Source organism: Pangasianodon hypophthalmus, chromosome 30 (genome assembly GCF_027358585.1).
Source record: "Pangasianodon hypophthalmus isolate fPanHyp1 chromosome 30, fPanHyp1.pri, whole genome shotgun sequence".
NCBI lineage: Eukaryota > Metazoa > Chordata > Actinopteri > Siluriformes > Pangasiidae > Pangasianodon > Pangasianodon hypophthalmus.
In genome coordinates, this window is record NC_069739.1 from 4,798,181 (window position 1) to 4,822,017 (window position 23,837).

General features: G+C 36.9%; 1 protein-coding gene across 1 annotated transcript in view; it reads right to left on the reverse strand.

Annotated features, from left to right (window-relative positions):
- The window catches only part of LOC113529223 (protein tyrosine phosphatase non-receptor type 14), a 49,376-nt gene extending 26,645 nt beyond the window's left edge, over positions 1-22,731 (reverse strand). The window contains exons 1-2 of the mRNA XM_026918271.3: positions 22,189-22,731; positions 6,667-7,014 (exon numbers count right to left, since the gene is read on the reverse strand). Of these exons, the coding sequence (XP_026774072.1) occupies positions 6,667-6,840 (174 nt within the window). The 5' untranslated portion in view covers positions 6,841-7,014; positions 22,189-22,731. The remainder of the gene's footprint in view (positions 1-6,666; positions 7,015-22,188) is intronic.
- Positions 22,732-23,837: the final 1,106 nt, after the last annotated feature.

The following is a 23,837-nucleotide window of genomic DNA, read 5'->3' on the forward strand; positions in this document are numbered from 1 at the left end:
GCTACTCCCCTAAGCATGGGGCAGCGTGATTTCTGCCCCAGTGGTCCTCTGTTAGTGCTGCAGTACAATTGCACAACATCTGGAAAGTGACAAATGAATACAACATCGCATTATATCTGTCACTCAAAAGACGTAAATAGTATTTAAATGGTAGATAAATTTTGTTTGTTGAATGGCTGATAGATACCACTTTGTAACTGTCTTCACATGTAATTATACAGTGTAAGCCCTCATTTTGACCAAAATCATTTGTACCAATTCAGCTAAACAAACACGTAACACGTTAAAAGTGCTATAGTAATAAAGAATGTCTTGTGCTCATTCCAGGACTCTTACTCTCAACCTGCTCATACTGAGCATACTTTTAACACACTCAGTAATGTTTGTCTTGAGTGTCTTCCTCATGTTGTCTCAGGGAGTTTTTCCTTGCCACTGTTGCCTCTGGCTTGCTCATTAAGGATCTAAATTGACATCCGGACTTCTGTAAAGCTGCTTTGTTAAAGTTAGTGAGTGAATTGAATTTGCACGTAGCATGTAGCATTTATCAGAAGTCTGACACTACACTAATCATTAACTGATGATAATGTGGCTCTAAGAGAGCACTTCAGTCTTTCTATTCATGTATTCACCCATCCTCAGATCCAGTTCTGCAGATTCCCGTTGACTTTTGCAGGGAAACACACCTGACAACAATGTGTTGGCTCACTCTGTTGTGCAAGGTCGCATACCAGTCTGTCGGACATGTTTGCTCCTGTTTGATGGGCGTATTGGACACGTCATGAGCGAACGTGGATGTGTTTTAGATTTTACCTCGGTAGATATCACTAGCTAGAAGATGATCATAATGATGGATGTCATGTTGCTTGATTGCTGCTACTTTAACTCTTCATTAGATCGTTGTTAATCCTTTAATTCGTTACAGTAATGCAACATTAAAACTGCCTTTAACATATTCACTATATCTTTATCACAATTATTAACATTTAATGCTCCCGATGACAGTTAAATTGATTGGGTTAAAAGATTAAAGAATTAAAAAAAAAAGTACAATTCACAACAAAACAATTATTAGACAACAGACAATGGCAAAGTAAATAAACATTTACCTTCAAAATGGTGTCAATTTGGTATGTATTTGCATATTGGAACCTGATTGGCTCTTATATTTTATGACACAATAACATCTGCTGTCTTTAATATTAATTCAAGCACTCACACTCACTTTCAGTAACAATTTTAATAAGATGAAATAAAAAAAATATGTTTGTTCTGTTTTATTGTGAATAAAATAAGTGCTTGAAATTAAATATATTTTTATTTTATGCTAAAACACTAATTTAGTAGGTAAAAAGAAGGCATGTAAGACAATATTTATACTATAAATATCGAGATCAACTTTAACCAACAACCACAACCATGTTAAGTGTCAGAAAAAACATTTAAATATTTAACTTAATATAATTAAAAATATATTTAATACACTTTTAATTGGTAGACAGCATGCTCATTGAGCTATTTTATAACAGACATATATAAGTAATTCATGCTTATTAGAAAAACTGAGCTAAATACATAAAGGTTTATATGGGAAAACGATCATTTCAGAATTATTTCACTGAGTTATTTTTAAATTGAATAGAAAATAAGGGCTAAATAATATTGTTGACACACAACAATAGGATTCCTGAATTTGTCTAATAGACTCATCATGACTGAAACTGGTTATTAATATGCTAAAAATCCAGAAGTAAATGCTTCCAAATCTAGTTCTATCTAGTTAATTCTCCATATTTTTTACAGCACCACAGTAACAAGTTCAGCAGGGTGTGTGTGTGTGTGTGTGTGTGTAAAAGTATAAGTGTGTGGGATACCTGGAGGCAAAACCTGTGCTTTTCATCAACCATCAACACACCTCAGATTAACTACTGTTGATCTGATGTCATCAAAAAGCAGACAACCACCCACATACACACACACACACACACACACACACACACACGCATATACACACAAAATTATGTTCTTGGCATAATTAGGCAAAACACACAAACGCATCTCCATTAAAGTTTTGTCTGGTAAACCAGCTCATAGTATAAAAATAATAGGAGCATTTTAGCAAAGCTTATGTTTCACTATTAGAACAAGGAATCTGGCGATTAATTCAATTTTTATACATTAAATAATTGCATTCAAAGGAGTTATCTGAAATATTCCGTCAAGTTAGCAGTAAAAATTAGCAGTACAGATGAAAAACATTTATGAATATGAATTAAAACTCTTTAGAAATCCTGTCAGGTTAGCGTATCTTCACTAGTTGGCTAATGTGAGGTGTGAAGATTTAGTAATATTACGTAACATTATTTATTTACAAATCACTTCAGGAATCCTGTCAGTTTGTTTTTTTTGTTATTTAGCAATCAAGCATTAACAGTAACAAAATATGGATATTACTTTACAATCACTTCAGGAATCCTGTCAGTTTGTTTTTGTGAGTTAGCTAGCTAGCATTAACAGTAAAAAGTTCATGAACAAACATTACTTAAAGATTACTTCAGGAATCCTGTAAGTTTTGTTTTTGTGAGTTAGCCAGCTAGTATTAACAGTTAAAAAATTATATGTATGCATATTACTTAAAAACTATTTCAGGAATTAATTAAATTTTCAGGAATCAGGAACTGTCTGATTTGTGTTTGTACGTTAGCTAGCCTTAACAGAAAAAAATATATATTATGTAAAAATCCCTTCAGGCATCTTGTCAGTTTTGTTTTTGATAGTTAGCATTAATGGTAAAATATACACATATATACAAAATATACATGTGTGTATGTATGATTATTACTTAAAAATCATTTCTGGAATTCTGTCATTTCAGAGATTTGTGGTTATAAGTTAGCTAGCTAGCATTAAAAGAAAAAAAAATATCAGGTAAAAATCCCTTAGGAATCCAGTCAGTTCCATGTACGTTAGATAATGAGCAAGCATTAACAGCAAAAAAACAAACAAACAAACAAAAAAGTGTATGAATATTACTTAAAAATCACTTTTTAGGAATCCTGTCAGTTTTTTGTGTTAGGCAACTAGCTAGCATTAACATATATATATATATATATATATATATATATATATATATATATATATAACTTGAAAATCACCTCAAGAATCCTGTCAGTTTTGTGCATATTAGTTACACAAAAAAATCAAGTAAGAATTTTACTTACAGCTCACTTCACTAATCCTGTTTTGTGCTTGTTAGTTAGCTAGCATTTTGTGTAAGTTAGCTAGCTAGCATTAACAGTAAAATCACTTCAGGAATTTTGTCAGTTTTGTTGTTGGTTAGCTAGCTAGCATTAACAGAAGAAAAAAAATACATGTATGAATACTTAAAAATCACTTCAGAAATCCTTAAAAATCACTTCAGAAATCCAGTCACTTTTGTCTATGCTAGTTAGCAAGCAAGAATTTAAAAAATACATTTATGAAAATTTTCTCAGGTCAGGTTAGCTCATGGTAGCTAGCTCACTAAAACCATTTGTACAGTACATATGTATCTATTAATGCCAGTGAAATTCTTCCTCCTACTTAAAGACTTACATATCCTCCACATATGGTCTTAAAGGCATGAGCAAAGGCTAATTCAAACCGGACATGTTTCTGAAGCGTTTATTCGATACAAGTCAGGGGGAATTAAGCTTCTATATTTAACATGCACTGGCTGTGTTAAAGGGGCATAAAACTCGAGCCTGGTCATCACACTGCCCTTATTTTCTTTTTCTCTCATCTTTATTTTCATTTCATTCGCATGAGTGAAGCGTAAACTCCTGGAAATCCAATGATCCATCCAGCAATTCATTAAAATGGATGTGGTGCTGTAGGCTACAGTTTAGCATGCCAGCACCTTACATGCTTACATTTTTAAATAGTACATTGTCTTTAAAAGTTTTACATTTTTTTTTCAACTTTTTCTTTGATACTTTTAAAATAGTCCTGCTCTACATTATTATCATGAGCGAATTAATAGTAAGCGTGCTCCAGATTCTGAACAAAGTTGGTCACACACAGTATCAATCAGAGGCTTCTCAATTGCAGCTGATTCAGCAATATCGATTCAGATTTGTTGCCTTATGCATTGAAATAGTAACATATCATGTAGAAGTCTGTGATTTACACTCCAAGTAAATGTCCTACAAACGAATGCTGTCTTAAATTCTTAGTGTAACCTGTTAAACTCTCACTACTTCATATATACCTACTGAGGAAAACTTTCTAGGATACCAGATCGTAAATTTCTGGTGCAATCTACTGGATAATGATGTCAAAAAAATGCTTGTGAAAATAATTTTCCACCTTCTATTAGCAACATAATCACTTCCTGGCACACAAAGCAGCCATAAACCAGTCCAGCTCCTCAAAGTCTTTCGCTGCTGCCAGAGAGCTTCTCCCTCACAGAAAACAATCATGAGTTCAACAAGAGTCGCCGCCGGCTACACTGCCGCCTCCTGCACTGGTACTGGCTGGTTACTTGTGTAAAGAAAAAAAAAAAAGGTGTGGGAACAAGTTATGGTAATTTTACTGCCAGATTATCCACAGCAATATCGTACAACCAACTGATTCTTTATTTTGTTCAGGTAATTTTTTTTTTGCAACTGACACCCGACGCTCACATTAAGATGCTCTCGATGAAGCTTGATGAATTGAAACAGAGGTGTGTTAAGTTAGGGATTTTGGAAATAATTAAAAATAAGTGAATGGCAGGCTTTTGAGTAGAACAATGGTCTATACAACTATACGTTTTGGAATACTGTGAGTTCAAATCCACATGATATTCGAAGACATTTAATGCTGTCCTGAAATCACAGTAAGCTGACATTAGCAAATTACAGCGCTGTTGAATTCTCGATTCTGATTGGTCAGAATGTGTTGATTCATTTTCTATAACAGCAGCTCTGATGGTAGTTCCGGCTGTAATTCAATTCATTTCTTTCTATACTAACAATGTGCTCACAGGGGCATAGTTATAAAGATAAAGATAACTATAAACATTTGGTATTTAACCGAATGTTAAATTAAAACATAACATAAACATTGATATGATGAAGATTTCGTTAAGGAGATGTTTATTTAACGCTTATGGAAGAAGTCTCCAGTGTCAGGTAACAGTAAGTGGACTTTTCTGCCACAGGAAAGTCTTTAATAAGGAAACAACATATAGTTGCTATAACGTAAGTGAGTACAGGACTTGTAGACGTAACTATACTACAGATACTACAGTATACTGTGTGATTCATTGCTTCACTGAAAATTAAATAAGATATTATAATAAGTAACTTAAATATTATTGAATTTAAATTTCAATATCACTATGAATGTAAATCTTTGTTTTTTGCTGATTTGAGCTTTATAACGGTTTCACTTTACTATATGTAATTACTGTAGTATATGTAATTAATTTACTATATGTAAATTAAATACAGCAAAGGACAAGTAATAAAATATAGTAAAAATTAACAAATAAAAATAAAACATGTCAAAAAAAAAATAACTTGAACTAATTAGAAATTAAATGTAGGATGCTGGTCAACTAAATTAAACTGAACTAAATCAAATAAAATTACTAAAATAAAAATAAAATATTAAAATAAAATAAAAATATATTTAAAATATATTTTAAACTAAAATAAAAAAATATATAAGTTACAAAATAAATACAATATAATTAAATTAAAATAATTTGTCAAAAATAATTTTAAAAAAAAGGGAGAAAATTATTTTTGCTGTATTATATTCTACATTCCAACTGTATTAATAGGTTGTTTCATATATGTGTGTGAGTGGGGTGTGTGTCAGTGTTTGTCAGTGTGTGTGAGCGTTTTATGAGCGATTCGGGGCAGTGGAGGTCATGTGGCCCGTGATGCCGTGGAAGAGGACAGGAAACTTACAGACTTACAACATTCAGAATGGCTGAGAAATTTCACAACAAGGTGAGAATACGCTCTCAGACTACACACACACACACACACACACACAAAAACATCCACACCATACTGCAGAAGTGTTTATATAAAGCTAAATGATGACTGCACTGATTGCACACATGCACAGAAAGGTAAGCAGTCCTCCAAAGTTCAACACGTTAGGAAATTTGAGCTGCTCACCTCAAGCAGCCCAGACTGACATGTCATGATCAAAGGCACTGACGCTAACCATGAAACACACACTATTTTAACAAGCTTTGTTACACAACCCAAGCTCCAAAAACACCCAGGGTAAAATGAGATGCCCCTAGGTGTAAATAAGTGGGCAAATGGATGCGCATATTTCCTGCCATGGACTGGTATCCAATCTAGGATGTATTCCTGACTTGCACCCAGTGTTCTGGGATAGGCTCCAGATCCACTGGAACCCTGACTAGGATAAAGCACTTACTGAAGATGAATGAATGGATGAATGAATATTAGCTAGCTTGGACCTGGTGGCAATATTTCGCAGTTGCCTAGCAAAAGTGTTCTTGCAACTTTAACCAAGTATAAGAACTGTACTGATTGTTTTAAAGTAACTGGATTAGGATTATACCGATTGTGTTACACTATTGATTTAACATTCTACTGACTGTACTATTGTCTTGATTGTGTAGCACATTATGACTGCGGGGTAGTTGTGTTTTCTAACCTCTCTCAGTTCGAGACGCTGGGCGACTGCTTCTAAACACTCTTGGCCAGTCCCCTCGACGGACAGCGTGCACTCGATCATGTGATTGTCCAGCAGTTGGATACGAATCACGAAGCAGTTCTTGCTCAGCACATTGTAGCGCCTCGTACGAGGCAGTTTCAGCCTGAAAGGCATGGCTGGACAAGGTCACACCAAGGTCACAGGGGTCAAAAGTATACTGCAGGGTGTCTATGCTGTCTGTCCTGCCCAGGGATGGCCACACCCCCCAGTGAAGAAGTGCACTCTGGGAAGGTGCAGTCCCATTCCGAGAGCAAGCTGAGGGGTGGACAGGAAGTGGGATCCTGGGAGCTGCAGAGAGACATGAGAAAGAACAATGTTACAGTATGCGCATAAAACAAATTGTCCAAAAATATTAGCATCTGGTTTTCCAGGCATGTGTAAACACGAAGGCAGATGGCAAATCTTTTAATCTGACTCTAGGCTCAATTTAGAACCTGCTAATCAGCACTCATCAATAACACAAAATATGTAGCTCATAAAACTGAAATGAAACATGTACTTTAAAAAAACTGGCATATACAGTATAAATTCTGAACCAGCCAATACTCTCTCTCTCTCTCTCTCTCTCTCTCTCTTTCACTCACTTCACATCTTTTGATGTACACCACATAAAACAGGCAAGCTGAAGGCCCCTTTGAAGTGGATCACATGTATACTGTTTCTAAACGGAAAGCTTCACACTATAACCTCTCAGCCTCTCTTTCTCTCTCTCTCTTGCTCTGTTTCCCTTCATTCATTCTCTTACTTGTGTGATCTATTTGGTTCCATATAATAAACATTATGTAAATATTTTGCATAGATTTGCTTAGTGCTCTTAAAAACGGGCATACAGCCCTTGAGACGTTAGAGCAGGTTCAAGGCACAAGAGTAGAGAGAAGAAGAGGAAAAAGGATAGAAAGAAGAGAAGAGAAGAGAAGAGAAGAGAAGAGAAGAGAAGAGAAGAGAAGAATGTGTCAGCGCTTGTCTGGGTGGTAGTGGTGGGGAGCAGATAGGCAGCCTGGATCACAGCCCAGATTCCACTGTCTCCTTTCCCTGGAATAACATAGCACACCTGACACTAGAATGCCCAAAGGAACTTTGTGTATGTCTGTGTATAGCAATACAGAAAGGTGGGACAGGGAATGTAACAGCAATACAGAACATTTAAAAAAAAATCTATTTAAAAAAATCAGATATTAAACAGATTCAGAGCAAGCTTCCTACCCTAAACACTTGCTCCAAGCACCGAGTTTGTTACCCTAAGGCTCTCTTTCAGAAAGCAACCTCCAGACTAGCTGCAAGCAATCTGCTTACCACAGGGTTCACTGCAAGTAAGCGCCATACCTCAGGACTTGCTACAGGCATGCTTCTTACCCCCCGAGATGTTTAACTCCCCAACAGGACTTGATCCATGTGGGCTCCATATGTCAGGACTTGCAACAGGTATGATGCAGTATCTACCCAATAACATGCACCAGCAGAACTTCCTACCCCACAACTCACTGCAGATAAGATCCATAATACTAGCTGAACATTGAGAACACACTTGCTGAGTTATATGGCTCAGATCATTTTTTAAGCCAGCTTCCTGCTGCAAGACTTCCTCACTACCCCAGAAGCAGCTTACTTTGAACACACACCAAACATGCCCACTACCCAGTAACTTGATGTAAGTGAAATCCCTACCCCAACATTGTTTAGGCCAGCTTAACTAAGACTCACTCAATGCTCCCTATCCAAGGAGCAAGCCATCCCAGTTATTGTTCTGTGATCCCTACACCAGGACTCAAGCCAGCCTTCCAACCCCCTGACTTGCTTAGAGTTCTTAGAGGCCCAGGCTCATTCAAAGTGAGCTCTCTACCCTGGAACTGGCTGTGTGAGAACTCCTTACCTCAGGTCTTCCACCAATCAAGCTCCCTACTCCAGGGCTCTCTCAGTATTCCCCACCCAGGACACAGGCCTGCTCCCTACCCACTGTCTCACTTTAAGTGAGTCCCTTTGACCCAAGTCCTTCTTCAAGCCAGCTTGAAAAGCCAGGACCTTTTCCTTACCCAATGACATGCTCAGGGCTCCCAAAGCCAGGACAGCAAGCAAACTCCCTGGCCATAGGACTTGCTCAGGGCTTCCTAACCGAACATCTGCATGGCTGCCTTTCGCATCAGTGGTTGTTTAAAAGATAGCTGGAGCTATTATAGTGCCCTGCTACTATGTCCTTTTCTGCTACCTAAACCAACACATTCATTTTGCACCCACATTCTCACACAAACAGAGGTCTGGGTAAAAAGGCTAGCTGAGGTTTAGACAGCTATTGGTGCCATGTTTAGCTGACCTCGACGGGTCTTGTTTTCCTGCGGCAGGGAGAAAATGAGCAAAACAATGGAGCTGCCCTTTTACACAGCCGAAGCTTACCACAATGGTTTCTCAACGCTCTGGTACCAGCACCAGGCTATTTGAAGCACATATAAACAGTAAGTGACTTGGAACTTTGTAATTTTGTGGTTCAGAAAACATAGCACAGAAATAGAGCAAGAGCAAGAACCATACTCACACACACACACAGACACACTCACACAGGTCATGAGTTTCTGGGTTTCCAACTGTGTCTAGAAAGCCAAGCCATTAACACATGATTACACATGACACCAACTTTTTCTTCTGCACAAAGCATACCAAAACAAACCTATAATCATATGCAAAACAATAATTAAAAATACCTACGAGGCTTTACTGTAGTTTCCACTACAAAATAACCAGACTTGCCAACCGAAGTGCGCACTACACATCCAAACATGCCTAATTAGACTGAACTGAGGTTATAATATGTGACTGCCTGCTGACAGCATGTCTATGAGTTTAACCAAGAAAGCGAACATTAAAATTTACGCAGATGTCAAGAGGGCAATGTATGAAAATAGCACTAATTCATGCACGGTTCAGTCCATAAAAATGTAAATACCCTTACATTAAATTTAATAAGGACTTTCAGTCTTTGACCTATGACTCCAGTATTATACTGTCTACAGAATCAAAGCTCTATCTCTGTCTAACATACTTAGGTACTTAGCTTTTTATGTTACAATTTATAGTGCGAACTGCTAAAAGGACTCAAATAAAATGAATGTTGTACATGATAAATTGAAATGATGTAAAATAGTATGGATGGAAATTACAGTTTACGGAAGTTTCTAGATGTTTGTGCAGCTATATGTGCAGCTTTACTATGGCTGATGGTGCCAAGATGTCACATTTTGGCCACTGAAAGGGGAAGAAAAGTCATACATCTGGTTTCCACACACACACACACACACACACACACAATCTGTTCTTCCAGATGGATATTGTGGGGTCTTGTAAGAATTTCTGCAGAACAGAGAGCATCTTGTTTCTACATTTTTTTTCTTCTCATCTACACAGAAGGCATAGATAAAAGCACGCTGCCCCACATACACACACACACACACACACACACACACACACACACTCACACACACACACATATCTTCAATGGTGCAATTGAGTTCACACCTGCTGTTCATGTCTGAACTCCTACACTGTGTGATGGTTAAAATGTGTGTGTTTGTGTGTGTGTGTGTGTGTGTGTGTGTGTGTGTGTGGTCATCTGTGTTTACCATGCTACACTTTGTTCTGCTTGTATCAGCATTTCTGCTGCAGGTGACGAGTGAAACAACCAATTTGCAAACATCATATTTATATACATTTACACCACAGCGCTGTTGAGTCCTCAGATGTGATTCATCAGGAGGTGTTGATTAATTTTCTACAGCAGCAGCTCTGACAGTAGTCACAGATTAATATTAAGGCGCTCGTTCTAATACGTTTCTATAGTAAGAACTTGTTCACAGGGATATGTATGATGAACGTGCCGCATGATCTAATACTAATAATAAACAGGTTACATTCCTGTTACTTAACAAAGAAAAACATCGTTGACATGGTGACAAGTTTTCTATTAGGAGATGTAACATTCAGTACATTTTCCACCGGTTTCTTGGTAACATGACAAGCTGAGCTTTATGTCTTATTAGCATCGAGAGAGAGAAAAAAAGGTGACAGGTTTACAGCTGCTATGACGTAAGTGTTAACAGGAACTAACTTGTCTCTGCACCATTAAAAGGAACAATAAACAAACAAAAAACATGACAATGTTGTTCATTAATAAATTTGAAGAGGAATAAATCACTTCATGATGTGCTGTTACAAGAAACTAAACCGTATCACACCGCCCCTTCATGGAAATAAGAACTTTATTTTTGTTTACTTTCCATCAGCATCCACTACGTTTTGAATCTCGACTCTATTCCATGACTTCTCACACAATCGCACACAAACTAGGCACACACAACATGTCGTCTGCAGCAGCATGGGTTTTCTTTCTCTATCATTCTTTCAAATATTTTTGAATAGTGAAGAAAAAACAGATTGTTTTATACTTTTTATACATGTTTTAATATTCTTTTTTATACTTCGAAGTTTTAATAGTTACCAGATATCTAAATGTAAAAAGTGAAACACACACACACCACACACACACACACCACACACACACACACACACACACACACACAGTATGGCCCCTGGGCCTTTTGGCTGACTAACACAGATAACACACACTGATTTCATTTTAGGAATCTTTAAACTGGCTTCCAACAAATAAAAGAGTACAAATGAACTTGGCAACACACACACACACACGCACACATGCCTAAGCCCACACGAGGTGTTCCATACTGGAGCCAGAGATGGTCGGAAAATTAGTGTCTCCTGGTATCAGAACAGAAATTTCTGGAGTATCTACTGTTTTAAAACGTGCTGAAGGTCCCTCGGGTATCAGACAAAAAGACAGAACAGAAAGAACCCAGAAAAAAAAGATAAAACCCAGATGAAAACAAACAGGACGGAACAAAGACAGAACAGAGAGTATAAAAACAGACTGAGAGAAGTAACACAATCCTGAGAATGAGCTAGATAAACAAGAGAGAACACTCAACAAAAAGTGAGAGTAAAGAGAACTGCTGAGATTAAAAATAAATAAACAAACAAACAGAAAAGATAGAATCTAGACAAAACAGACAAAATCCAGACAGATAAGTAAAAATGACTATCAGATAGAAAAACCAGAATTAAAACAGTAAGGACACTTCAGACAGAACAGAGAGGATGCGAACAAAACCGAGAGAATGCAAACTAAAAGAACCAAACAAACGAGAGAGCATGAAGAAAGGGGAGAAAGGAGTATAACTTCTAGGAACCTAAAGACCTGAAATCAGCTTTTCTTTAAAATTAAAAACCTGAATTTGTGTTAAAACTGTCACCGGTGTTCTCTAATTACACTTTTTCATCAGGCAGGTGCCTTTATCAGCATTTAAGAACCAGAGAGAGAGAGAGAGAGAGAGAGAGAGAGAGAGTTAAGAACCTTGAATTGCAAAAATTGGTATTTTACCATGTGAAAATATCTTGAATATAGCTTTATCTAGTATTTCCTAATATAAGATTACAATAAACCAAATATAAGATTATTAAACCTATTTTAAGACATTGTTACTCATTTAAAGCTTTACATTTTCTTATTCCATTAGCAGATAATTTTGCTTCTTTATAGAAATAAGATATATATAAGAATAAGATATATAAGATACATAAGATATAAGAATATAGCGCTTAAAATGAGCAAAATCATCTGCAAATAGAATAAGACTATTTCAATAAGCTTGAAATTATTTTTTTTTAAAAAGTCTAGACATAAGTTTAATAATTTAATATTTGGTTTATGGTAATCTTTTAATAGGAAATACTAGATAAATCTGACTATATTCAAGATATTTTCACTTGCTAAGATATCATTTTTCTGAAGCGTGGACAAGAACCCAACAGTGACGGACCACACATGAGCCTCAACAACTCCACTTCCTGCTGCTTTAAATCTGCCGTGGGGTTTTCTTGGGAAATGTCACTCGCTGTGTGGCTCGCTGTGTGTGTGTGACACTATGATGACCTCTCTGTATCTGAGGGGAATTGAGTAGCGTGTATCACGGATATGCGTATGTTTTGCGTATTCGTTAATTTTCTCCAAATGAACACAATAACAAGGAACGGACAGATATGAATACACTGACATGATGACACAGTGCAGAACCTTATTCTTTGCCATGCTCTCTGATGTCACCCACCCAAAAAAAAAAAATATATATAATAAATAAATAAAAACACACATTTTTGATCATCAGGAGCATCACGCAGATGATATGCGTGCGTCATGAACCACAAAACACATCATATCTGCGAGATAATCCACCTCAGATATGAGCTCAAGAGAAAAGACAGCGTGTGCATGTGCAGTGAAGTGCGACATTAATTACATCATTACATTTATTTACATTTTACACAGCTATGTATTAGATACAGTCCAGAACACCGTGTGAAAGCTTCTCAAGGCTGGATTTTTGTATTTTGTTATAAAACATTCATACGCACGAATTTGATCATAAAATGGTCGTATGTAAAAATTCTCATCTGAATAATGATTCTAACGTGCTGCGTCGATTAAAGCTCACAGCTCGGGAGAACGCTTCCGTTGCCATAACATCCAATTATACATTGGGAAAAATTCATAAATAATTTAAACAAAGATTGCTTTCATTAAAAAAATGTAAATGTCAAACTTCTAGCTCAACCTTTTGCTAATTTGTTGTTTATTAGGGAGAAGTTAGATTGCGCAAGACCCAGACATTTTACTAAAAGACCAATAGTGTCTGCGTTAACCCTTCTGGCAAATCGAGCACTGAGAGAACGCAACTTTCATGACCACACTGATTTTCCAACTCATGATGATGAACAGCTCATGAGCCAATATTTTTTTTAATCTGTGTCAGAATCTGTTCCTGGAAATACTGACATGCGAATTAGTTCAGAGTGGGCGAAGCGGAGAAATTGGTTCAAGTGCGTTCAAGTTCACGAAAATGTTTTATTTATAAATTACTCCGCTGCAGCAACTAAGTCTCGTGCATATATTCAAGTACATTTTATAAATAAGGCCCCAGATCCATCTCCCATTTAGGCAAATAACTTGATTTGTGCCACTTTCTGATAGAATCACTACAGAATTAAAACCTACGAATTAAAAACATATGAAGTAGAGGTGCGTCTTTTGGCCTGATGTCTGCGTCAGTGATCAAAACATGTAAAATGTCTCCATCAGAAGAACATTTTTGACTTGAAAAGAATGAATACGTATTGTGAATGCAGAAATTTCCATTTCACTGATCACAATCTGAACCAACCAACTAAAGAAAACGATACAATACTGAACTCCTAACTGTTTGAACGGCTGACTTTTTTCAGGATGAACATTCTGCAAAATAATAAAAACAAAGAAGCCTGAGACAAAAGAGGAAAAAAAAGAAGGGAGGCTGTAAGCAGGAAAAAAAAAAAAGCTAATTCGGAGCGCCTGATTAAATAAAGGAAACAAATCTCTCATGGAACATTGCTGTGTCTCTCTGTTATCAGCTCACTGCACATGGAGAGGTAGAGGAGTGTGTGGGATAACACAAACACGGGAGCATGTGATGATCCCATGTCTCTGTTTTCCTTTCATTCTCCTCCCCTTTACACACACACACACACACACACACACACACACACCACTATATATATATATAAAATTATCTATGTATGTTTTGCTTAATAAAAGTAATACATTTTGTTCTACTGTACTGTTTTTTTTGTTTGTTTGTTTTTATGTTTGTTTGTTTTGTTTTACTGTATTTCTGACTATATTAAAGGATCTTTACATATCCCATCTATAACTTATGTGTGATCACCACAAACAAAAATTCTGACAAATGTTCCTGCACTGAGAAAAGAACGGAAAGCCAGCTTACTCAGAAATCACTTATAATGCAAATCTAAGGGCAGTCTTAACTTTTAACTTTGGCCAATTTTAATTGTCTCAGAATATGGATAATAAATTTCAAGCATCCTTGACATGTAGCCTTTGATAAAACCTTATAATACTAAGGTCAGGATTTATTGTTAAAGTGTAATTCTTCGAGAAGTGTGTACTAGATGGCGTTGCACTGTCCAGTACTGTGCCTATTGTCATGTTTAGTAATTGTTGTACTGTCTTGCGCTGTTGCACACGTTTGCACACATGCACTTTATATCGTACTGTGTATGTCTTTGTAGCAGCGCTGCACAATATATCGAAATATTCGAAATATCGCAAATGTAAATCTCGCGATATGCATATTGCAAGGGCTTGCGATAACTGAATGATTTTATTACTTCAAAACGTTAGGAAAAGTCAAAGTTACAGACTGTTACAAAGCACCTGACACTGGAGACTCCTTCCAAAAATGTTAAAAAAAGCATCTCCTTACAGAAAATTTTTCCATATAAACAAGTCTGGTTATATTTAACGCATGTTTCTGCTCATATGTGGAAGCAACGGTAACGTGAACGGCAATATTATTCACAAAATCGCTGCTTTTCTTCCGGGAGATTTAAAAGCGACGTCCACTAGACAGCAGGACAGACCCAAAGCATCCCTGTCCATCAGGTTTCCAAGTCAAACTGTAAAATGTTTAGCAATTTTGTAGTGACGTTAAACGCACTGACGCGCTCTGTCGCTCTTAAAAGTTTCCACTGTCGTCGTGATTGTTGTCCAACCAATTAGTATTCAATAATGGTGTAGAATTATACAAAAGTATGCAATCTGAGACACAACGCTAGTTTGTTTCATGGGGAAAATGTGCCTTTTTTTTGTCTGACACTAGTGCAGCATGTCAGGATAGTGAAAAAGACTGAAAAAGCATGTAAAATTGTAAAAAGTGTCTTGTCTTTATTGTGACTCCCTGTAACATTTCAAAATATCAGCACACAAAATCCGACTTCGATATTTCTAATATTAATTTGTAAAATAATTGAAGTAGGAGATTGCGAGCTTCTCTCGCAAACTCATTTGTAAATCAAGCGACCCCATGTGGGATCCCTAGTTTGGGAACCGCTGCCATAGAAGCAAAAACGTATTCGAACAGGCACATTAATATAAACCTGTGATTTGCAGCTGCACTTCTGCTGTTACAGAAAACTAACATCCTAAACACACTCTGACCAATCAGATTAGAGAATTCAACAGTACTCTCATATAATATAAAATCAAATGTTGAAATGGTTAAATACTATTTGTATATAATGTATGTATGCGACTAGCACAAACTGTAATAATTCCCATCTCTACACACACACACACACACACACACACACACACATACCCCTAACCACCTAAAAACCCCAGCAATGTGTATTTGCATGTCACACACAAAAGGAGGATCATTATTAGCTGAATCTTGTCAACACTTCACTCTTCTACTGTGAATTCCTCTCAGGTGTAAACAGCGTTGTCCCCTGTCTCTCGGGACACACACCCTCACAGATACATACACGCACACAAACACATGGCATGAGCAATGAGTGACAGACCAATGAGCCAAACAGACGCAGAGTTAAGTGGTGACTGATGGATCTAAAGCCCTACTCTTAACCACAGAGGAGAGGACGCAAGTCAGAACATGTTCCTGAATGTGTGTTGTGTCACGGAGAGAAGGCCGAGCTTACAAACAACCTCTGAACCAGGTGTGTATTTTAACAAGAGTGGAGACGGTGTGTCGGGTGGAGAAAAAAAAAAGCTGATCCAAACTTCTGCTTTAACAAGTGACAGTATTTTATTTACATATCATGCTGATTGTTTGACAATGAGTTATGATTTATGAAATGATCACAAATATATATTTTTAATCAGTTCAGATTCTGCTGAGTTTAATATCTGCTGTTTTCTTGTGAACCTTCCATACTGTTTACTTCCTAGCTCTATCCTTCATGCTTCCTAGCTGTTCCTTCCTTCCTGAATCCTTATTTTATCCTTTCTTCCACCTTTCCTGGCTCTTCCATCCTTTTTGTAGTTTATCCACCGACTCTATCTTCATTCTTGGCTCTTCCTTCCTTCCCTTCTAGTCCTTTGTTGCTGGCTCCTCCTTCCTTTCTGATTATTTCTAGATTTTCCTGCCTTTCTACTCCTTAATTCTTGGCTCTTCCTTACTTCTGGTCTGTCATTCCTGGCTCTTTTTTCCCTTCTGATCCATCACTCCTGGCTTTTCCTTCCTCTCTGGTTCTTCCTTCCTGAGGCATTAATATAGATTTCCTTCCTTTATTCTTCCCTGATTCTTCTTGCTTTCGGATCCTTCACTCCTGGCTCTTCCTTCCTCTCTGGTCCTTCATTTCTGGCTCTTCCTTCCTTCCTTGTCCTTCATTTTTTCTTCCATGACTGCACTCTCAATGTCTCAGTCTTCTCTATTCATTTTTGCAATTTTATTTATTTTCTGTCCTTGTGCACTTTTATTGTTTTTTTTCTTTATGGTATTTCCATCATTCCATTCTCTTCTTTCATTCCATTATCTGGTTTATCTGGCAGTCCCTCTTTCCATGAAGACTGCTCTTTTCTTCTTACTTTCCTTCCTAGCCCTTTCTTTCTGTCCTGGTGCATACCTCCATGGCCTTATTTATGTCTTGGCCATTTCTTGCTTCTTAGATCTTGGTGATTTTTTTTTTTAATCTTTCATGGCCCTTCCATGCTTGCTGGTCTTTTTCTCCTCTTAGTGTGTGTATTTGTCTCATATGGTGTGTTGTGTATTGAGTGGTGAGCCACTGAGTTAAGAGCTTCATCCAGATGTGGGCGTGTATTATGGTGTGTATGAGTGTGTGTTGTGTGTGTGTGGTGCCCACACCCCCAGCAGCTATGCTATATTGGCCTTTGCCATGTTTTTCACCTGGTGATACAAGATGCAGGTTGCAGCACGCCCCATTCACACATCAGAGAGCGAGAGACAGAAAGGGAGAAAGACAAGTACAAAGAGAGAGAAAGATGAGTACAGAAAGACACACACACACACACAAAATACTTGCTTTCCTACTTAAAAGAAATCAAAAGAGAAGGAAAAATATGAGATAAGTGGGTCTATGTTTAATAGAAGCCACAGAAGTGTGTGTGTGTGTGTGTGTGTGTGCGCAAGAGGGACAGAGTTGTACTCATTCAGGACATCCTTCTATTGTGAAGCTTATCTTTGACACACAACACACAACGTGGTGGAACGTGTGAGCCCTTGCCAGAAAATGAGTGTGTGTGTGTGTGTGTGTGTGTGTGTGAGAGAGAGAGAGAGAGAGAGAGAGAGAATGAGAGAGAGAGGGAGTCATAAAGCACTGGACATTTGCTGCATTTGTGCACAGACGCTGTGTGTTTGTGTGTGACGATGGAAACTCTGAAGGAACAGAAGGACTCAAGAGGATGAATGCAGTAAACATGCCGTCCCAAATGGTGCACACACACACACACACACACACACACACAGAGCACCATGTTGGACTCACTTTTTAAAACACAAAGACACAAACTACAAACTTCAAATAGTGCACAAACACACACATTATAGTAGGCACAAGTGCCTACACACACATCCACCCACCCACACACACACGCACACGAATGTGACACAAAGCTCATGCAAGCTCAGATTTAATTCCAGACAGCCGTAAACTTGGAGAGTCCAAATACACACACATACACACCAACACAAGACAGACCAAACACACAGTGAAACAAGCAGTAAATAGTATAAACACACACAGAACAAATGTCAAAACACAATGCATATACACTAAGACTTAAACTGCAATCTGCAAAGAGTACACACACAAACACACACATGCTAAAATGCATGTAAGTGTATATGCGCACACACACACAGTATGTTCTGAATGTGACAGAAAGCTTGCGAAGCCTTAGGTTGGATTCCTGAGAGCAGTAAACACACAAACACACACACACACACCAAATGTCAAAAAACAATGCACACACACACTATAAAAACTGAGACTCAAACTGCAAATATCACACACACACACACACACACACACAAAGAGTCATCTAACACACACGTGCTAAAATGCACGTAATCGTAAGTACCCACACAAAACAGAACAGAGAAACAAGCTGTAAATGGTCTAATCAATCACACACACAGTACTTGCCAGAACAAACACACAATGAAACAAGCTGTAAATAGCACAATAACACACACACACACACACACACACACAGAGTATGTGTGCAGGTCCAAACTTGCCCTGGACCCTGAGAGACCCTCAGGAATGCGGGGTTCGTGTTCAGGTGAAAGCAAGAATGCTACAGGCGTTAAGTTGTGTAAGAAAAGACGAGAGTGGAACACGGGCTGAGCTTCCATCACAGCCGCTACGATGGTGTTGAATAAACACCTACAGGGTTACACTAACGGCTACGTATTCTTTAAATAAAAGTGACACCAAAGGTATTTAGCACCATGATACAGAGGAACTTTCTGTGCCACACAGAGCTGAAGAAAAAAATCTTGAATTAATACTTACGGTGTTGAATCGACACCTATAGGGTTGACTCAACACCTACAGTGTTAAATATACATGTATATTGTAACTAGTGTGTTAAAACAGACACTCCTAAGGTGTTGATTTAATACTAAAACATACTGCCTCACATTGTTAACTTGAATCAACACCTACAGAGTCACTCTTAAACACTGTACAAATTCATTCATAACACTTAAATAGTGAAAATCCACAGTGTTGCATTAATACCTACAGTGTTCAGTTTCTTCTTTAGTGTTAAATTAACACCTGTCGATTTCACACAGAGGGTTTATAAGTCAAGTGGACAGAAATGAATACTCATTTACTAATGAGATTTAATTAAACATTGTTCATGTGAATAAAACACTTCACTCATTGATTTAACCAAGATGAATTCAATACTGTACATATCCACTCAATAGACTGGGAGTATCTACGACTGTAGGTTTAACGGTTTCTATAAGGATAAGAGTGTATTGAAAACTGTAAGTGTTTAACACAATAATGTAACACTGTAGGTGTTTGTTTAATGCTGTATCCATTAATGTAATGTTTATTGGAAAGTGCATTAGAATTCAGTACTGGAACCATAAAATCAACACTGTAGATGTTCATTTAATACTATATCTATTAATGCAACACTGTAGGTATCCATTCAACTGTTTATGAGTATTTAACACAGTATCAGTTACTATAATACTGTAGGTGTTTGACACTGTATTGGTCAGTACAGCACTATAGATACTCATTCAACAGTGTATGATTATTTAACACTGTATTCATTAATGCAACACTGTAGGTGTTCATGCAAGACTGTAGGTGTTTGTTTATCACTGTATCCATACATACAACACTGTAGGTGTTGTTCATTCAGCAGTGAGTATTTAATGCAGTATCTGTTAATGCAACACTTAAATGTTCATTTAACAGTGTATGAGTATTTAACACTGTAACCATAAACACAACACGGTTGGTATTCATTTACCACAGTATCTGTTAATGCAACACTCCAGGTGTTTGTTTACACTGTACCTGTTCATTACAACATTGCATGTGTTTGTTTAACACTGTATTGGTTAATGCAACACTGCAGATCTTCCTTTGTCAGTGAGTAGTTAACACTGTATCTATTAACGCAACACTGTAGATTCTGATTCAACAGTATATAAGTATTTAACACGGTACCAGTTAATACAATACTGTAGGGTTCATTAAATACTGCATCCATAAATGCAACACTGTGGGTGTTCATTCAACCATGTATGAGTATTCAATAGTGTATAAATATTCAACACTGTATCAGTTAATACAGTACTGTAGGTGTTTATTCAGCATTGTACAAGTGTTTAACACTGTATCTGTTAATGCAACACTGTAGGTGTTTATTCAGTAGTGTATAAATGTTTAACACTATCAGTTAATGCAACACTGTAGGTGTTTATTTAGCAGTGTACAAGTGTTTAACACTATCAGTTAATGCAACACTGTAGGTGTTTATTCAGTAGTGTATAAGTGTTAAACACTATATCAGTTAATGCAACACTGTAGGTGTTTATTCAGTAGTGTATAAGTGTTAAACACTATATCAGTTAATGCAACATTGTAGGTGTTTATTCAGCAGTGTATATCTAACACTGTCAGTTAATGCGACACTGTAGGTGTTTATTCAGCAGTGTATATCTAACACTGTCAGTTAATGCGACACTGTAGGTGTTTATTCGGCAGTGTACGAGTGTTTAACACTATCAGTTAATGCAACACTGTAGGTGTTTATTCAGTAGTGTGTAAGTGTTAAACACTATATCAGTTAATGCAACACTGTAGGTGTTTATTCAGTAGTGTATAAGTGTTAAACACTATATCAGTTAATGCAACATTGTAGGTGTTTATTCAGCAGTGTATATCTAACACTGTCAGTTAATGCGACACTGTAGGTGTTTATTCAGCAGTGTATATCTAACACTGTCAGTTAATGCGACACTGTAGGTGTTTATTCGGCAGTGTACGAGTGTTTAACACTATCTGTTAATGCAACACTGTAGGTGTTTATTCGGCAGTGTGTAAGTATTTAACACTGTATCAGTTAATGCAACACTGTAGGTGTTTATTCAGCAGTGTATAAGTGTTTAACACTATATCAGTTAATGCAACACTGTAGGTGTTTATTCAGCAGTGTGTAAGTATTTAACACTATCTGTTAATGCAACACTGTAGGTGTTTATTCGGCAGTGTAAAAGTGTTTAACACTGTATCAGTTAATGCAACACTGTAGGTGTTTATTCGGCAGTGTGTAAGTGTTTAACACTGTATCAGTTAATGCAACACTGTAGGTGTTTATTCGGCAGTGTGTAAGTGTTTAACACTATATCAGTTAATGCAACACTGTAGGTGTTTATTCGGCAGTGTGTAAGTGTTTAACACTGTATCAGTTAATGCAACACTGTAGGTGTTCATTCAGAAGTGTATATCTAACACTGTCAGTTAATGCGACACTGTAGGTGTTTATTCGGCAGTGTAAAAGTGTTTAACACTGTATCAGTTAATGCAACACTGTAGGTGTTTATTCGGCAGTGTAAAAGTGTTTAACACTGTATCAGTTAATGCAACACTGTAGGTGTTTATTCGGCAGTGTAAAAGTGTTTAACACTGTATCAGTTAATGCAACACTGTAGGTGTTTATTCGGCAGTGTGTAAGTGTTTAACACTGTATCAGTTAATGCAACACTGTAGGTGTTTATTCGGCAGTGTGTAAGTGTTTAACACTATATCAGTTAATGCAACACTGTAGGTGTTTATTCGGCAGTGTGTAAGTGTTTAACACTATATCAGTTAATGCAACACTGTAGGTGTTTATTCGGCAGTGTGTAAGTGTTTAACACTGTATCAGTTAATGCAGCACTGTAGGTGTTTGTTTTTACACTGTATCCGTTAACACTTTAACAGGGTATCCAACCGTTTATTTTTTTTACATCATCACTGGTCTGTTTAGTTCACACACACACACACACTCACCGTGTTGTCTGCGCTACATTCCCACTTTTTCTCGGTGCTTTTCTTCTTCTTCTTCTTTCTTTCTTTCTTTCTTTCCTGTGTTTTCTTTTCAGTGGCAAAACTTTAAGACAAGCGCACAATCCGCAAAATCACTTCAGTGGAAATAAACCCGCTTTGTGAAGAAGAAGAAGAAGAAGAAGAAGCAGCAGAACAAGAAGAAGAAGAAGAAGAAGAAGTTCTGTCCAAGTCAACTCAGTGGAAACACTACCGGAGCGCTCGCGCTTCTCAACTTCTAATGGCAAATGAAAAGAAGAAGGAGAAGAAGAAGAAGGAGAAAAGAAAAACAAACAAAAGAAAACAAATAAAACTCCAAATCAGGACCGGATTCCCCAACTGAGGAACAGAAAACCCCGGAGTTCCCTCTGAGTTTATTTAATCCGAGAGGTTCGGAGAGGTTCTGCGCGCTGTGGAGAACCAGGCGCCGGTAACGGTACTCCAGCTCGAGACACGAAGCTCGCGGAAGGGAAAGACGTCGGGATGCGCGCGCGGCCCCGCCCTCTCTGACATCAGGAGCGGGGAATGTGAGGAATGTGCGGGTTTAACGGAGGGAGGCGCACAGAGAGAGGAGGTGAAGAGGTGGAGGAGTAGTGACTGCGCCGCCATTACTGTTTTTTTTTTTTTTTTTTTTTTTTTTAAGCCTCGGCATGACTGAACTGATCTTCCTTTTTGGTTGTTTACAAAGAACACTTTTTTAAAGGTGCAATAGTAATTTTTTTTTCTTACTTGTACAAACAAAATATTTAGAACATAATAATAATAATAATAATAATAATAATAATAATAAACAATGGTTTAAGACAACATTATTAACCAATCTGGAAAACTGGTGTCCGGTCCGGAATGTTGTTTGTGTTTGAATGCGCCTCCTGTTACTGATGTTTATAAACACGTTACTCTACGGGCCACCGTAGCATCCTGGGGGCGGAGCTTTATGAACAATTAATAGTAATAATAATAGTTTAAAATGTCTAAGCCACCTACTTAAGCGTTAGAGAGCTAATCTTGAAAAAACAAAAAAGACTAATCTTACTTAATGCACCTTTAAAGCAACTGTATGTAGGTTATGTAGTTTAGTTAGCTAGGATTTTGTTTTTAATTTGTTTGGTCGATGAGTCGCTATTGCAGGAGAGACCACTAGGCGGCGATAAACACACTGAGACAACTGTGCGTGTGTGTCACGCGGCATAAACCAGCGAAGAAGAAGACGAAGAAGAAGAAGAAGAAGAAGAAGCAGAAGAAGAAGAAGAAGAAGAACGTTAAATTTAAATATTATATTATATTATATTATATTATATTATATTATATTATATTATATTATATTATATTATATTAACTAGAATAAAAATAATTTTAATTATTACAATGATATAATTAATTAATTAATTAATTAAAATAGTTAATAAAATTAATATTATATTATATTAAAATATTAAAATAAATATATAATTTATTTATTGTCTAAGATCAACATGAAAGGAAAATTACAAATAAAAACATAAAAATAATTCTAAAATAATGATATGTAAATACATGAATAATAATAATAATAATAATAATAATAGTTGTATTAGAACATCATTTAATTATTTATTTTTATTATTTTATTATGA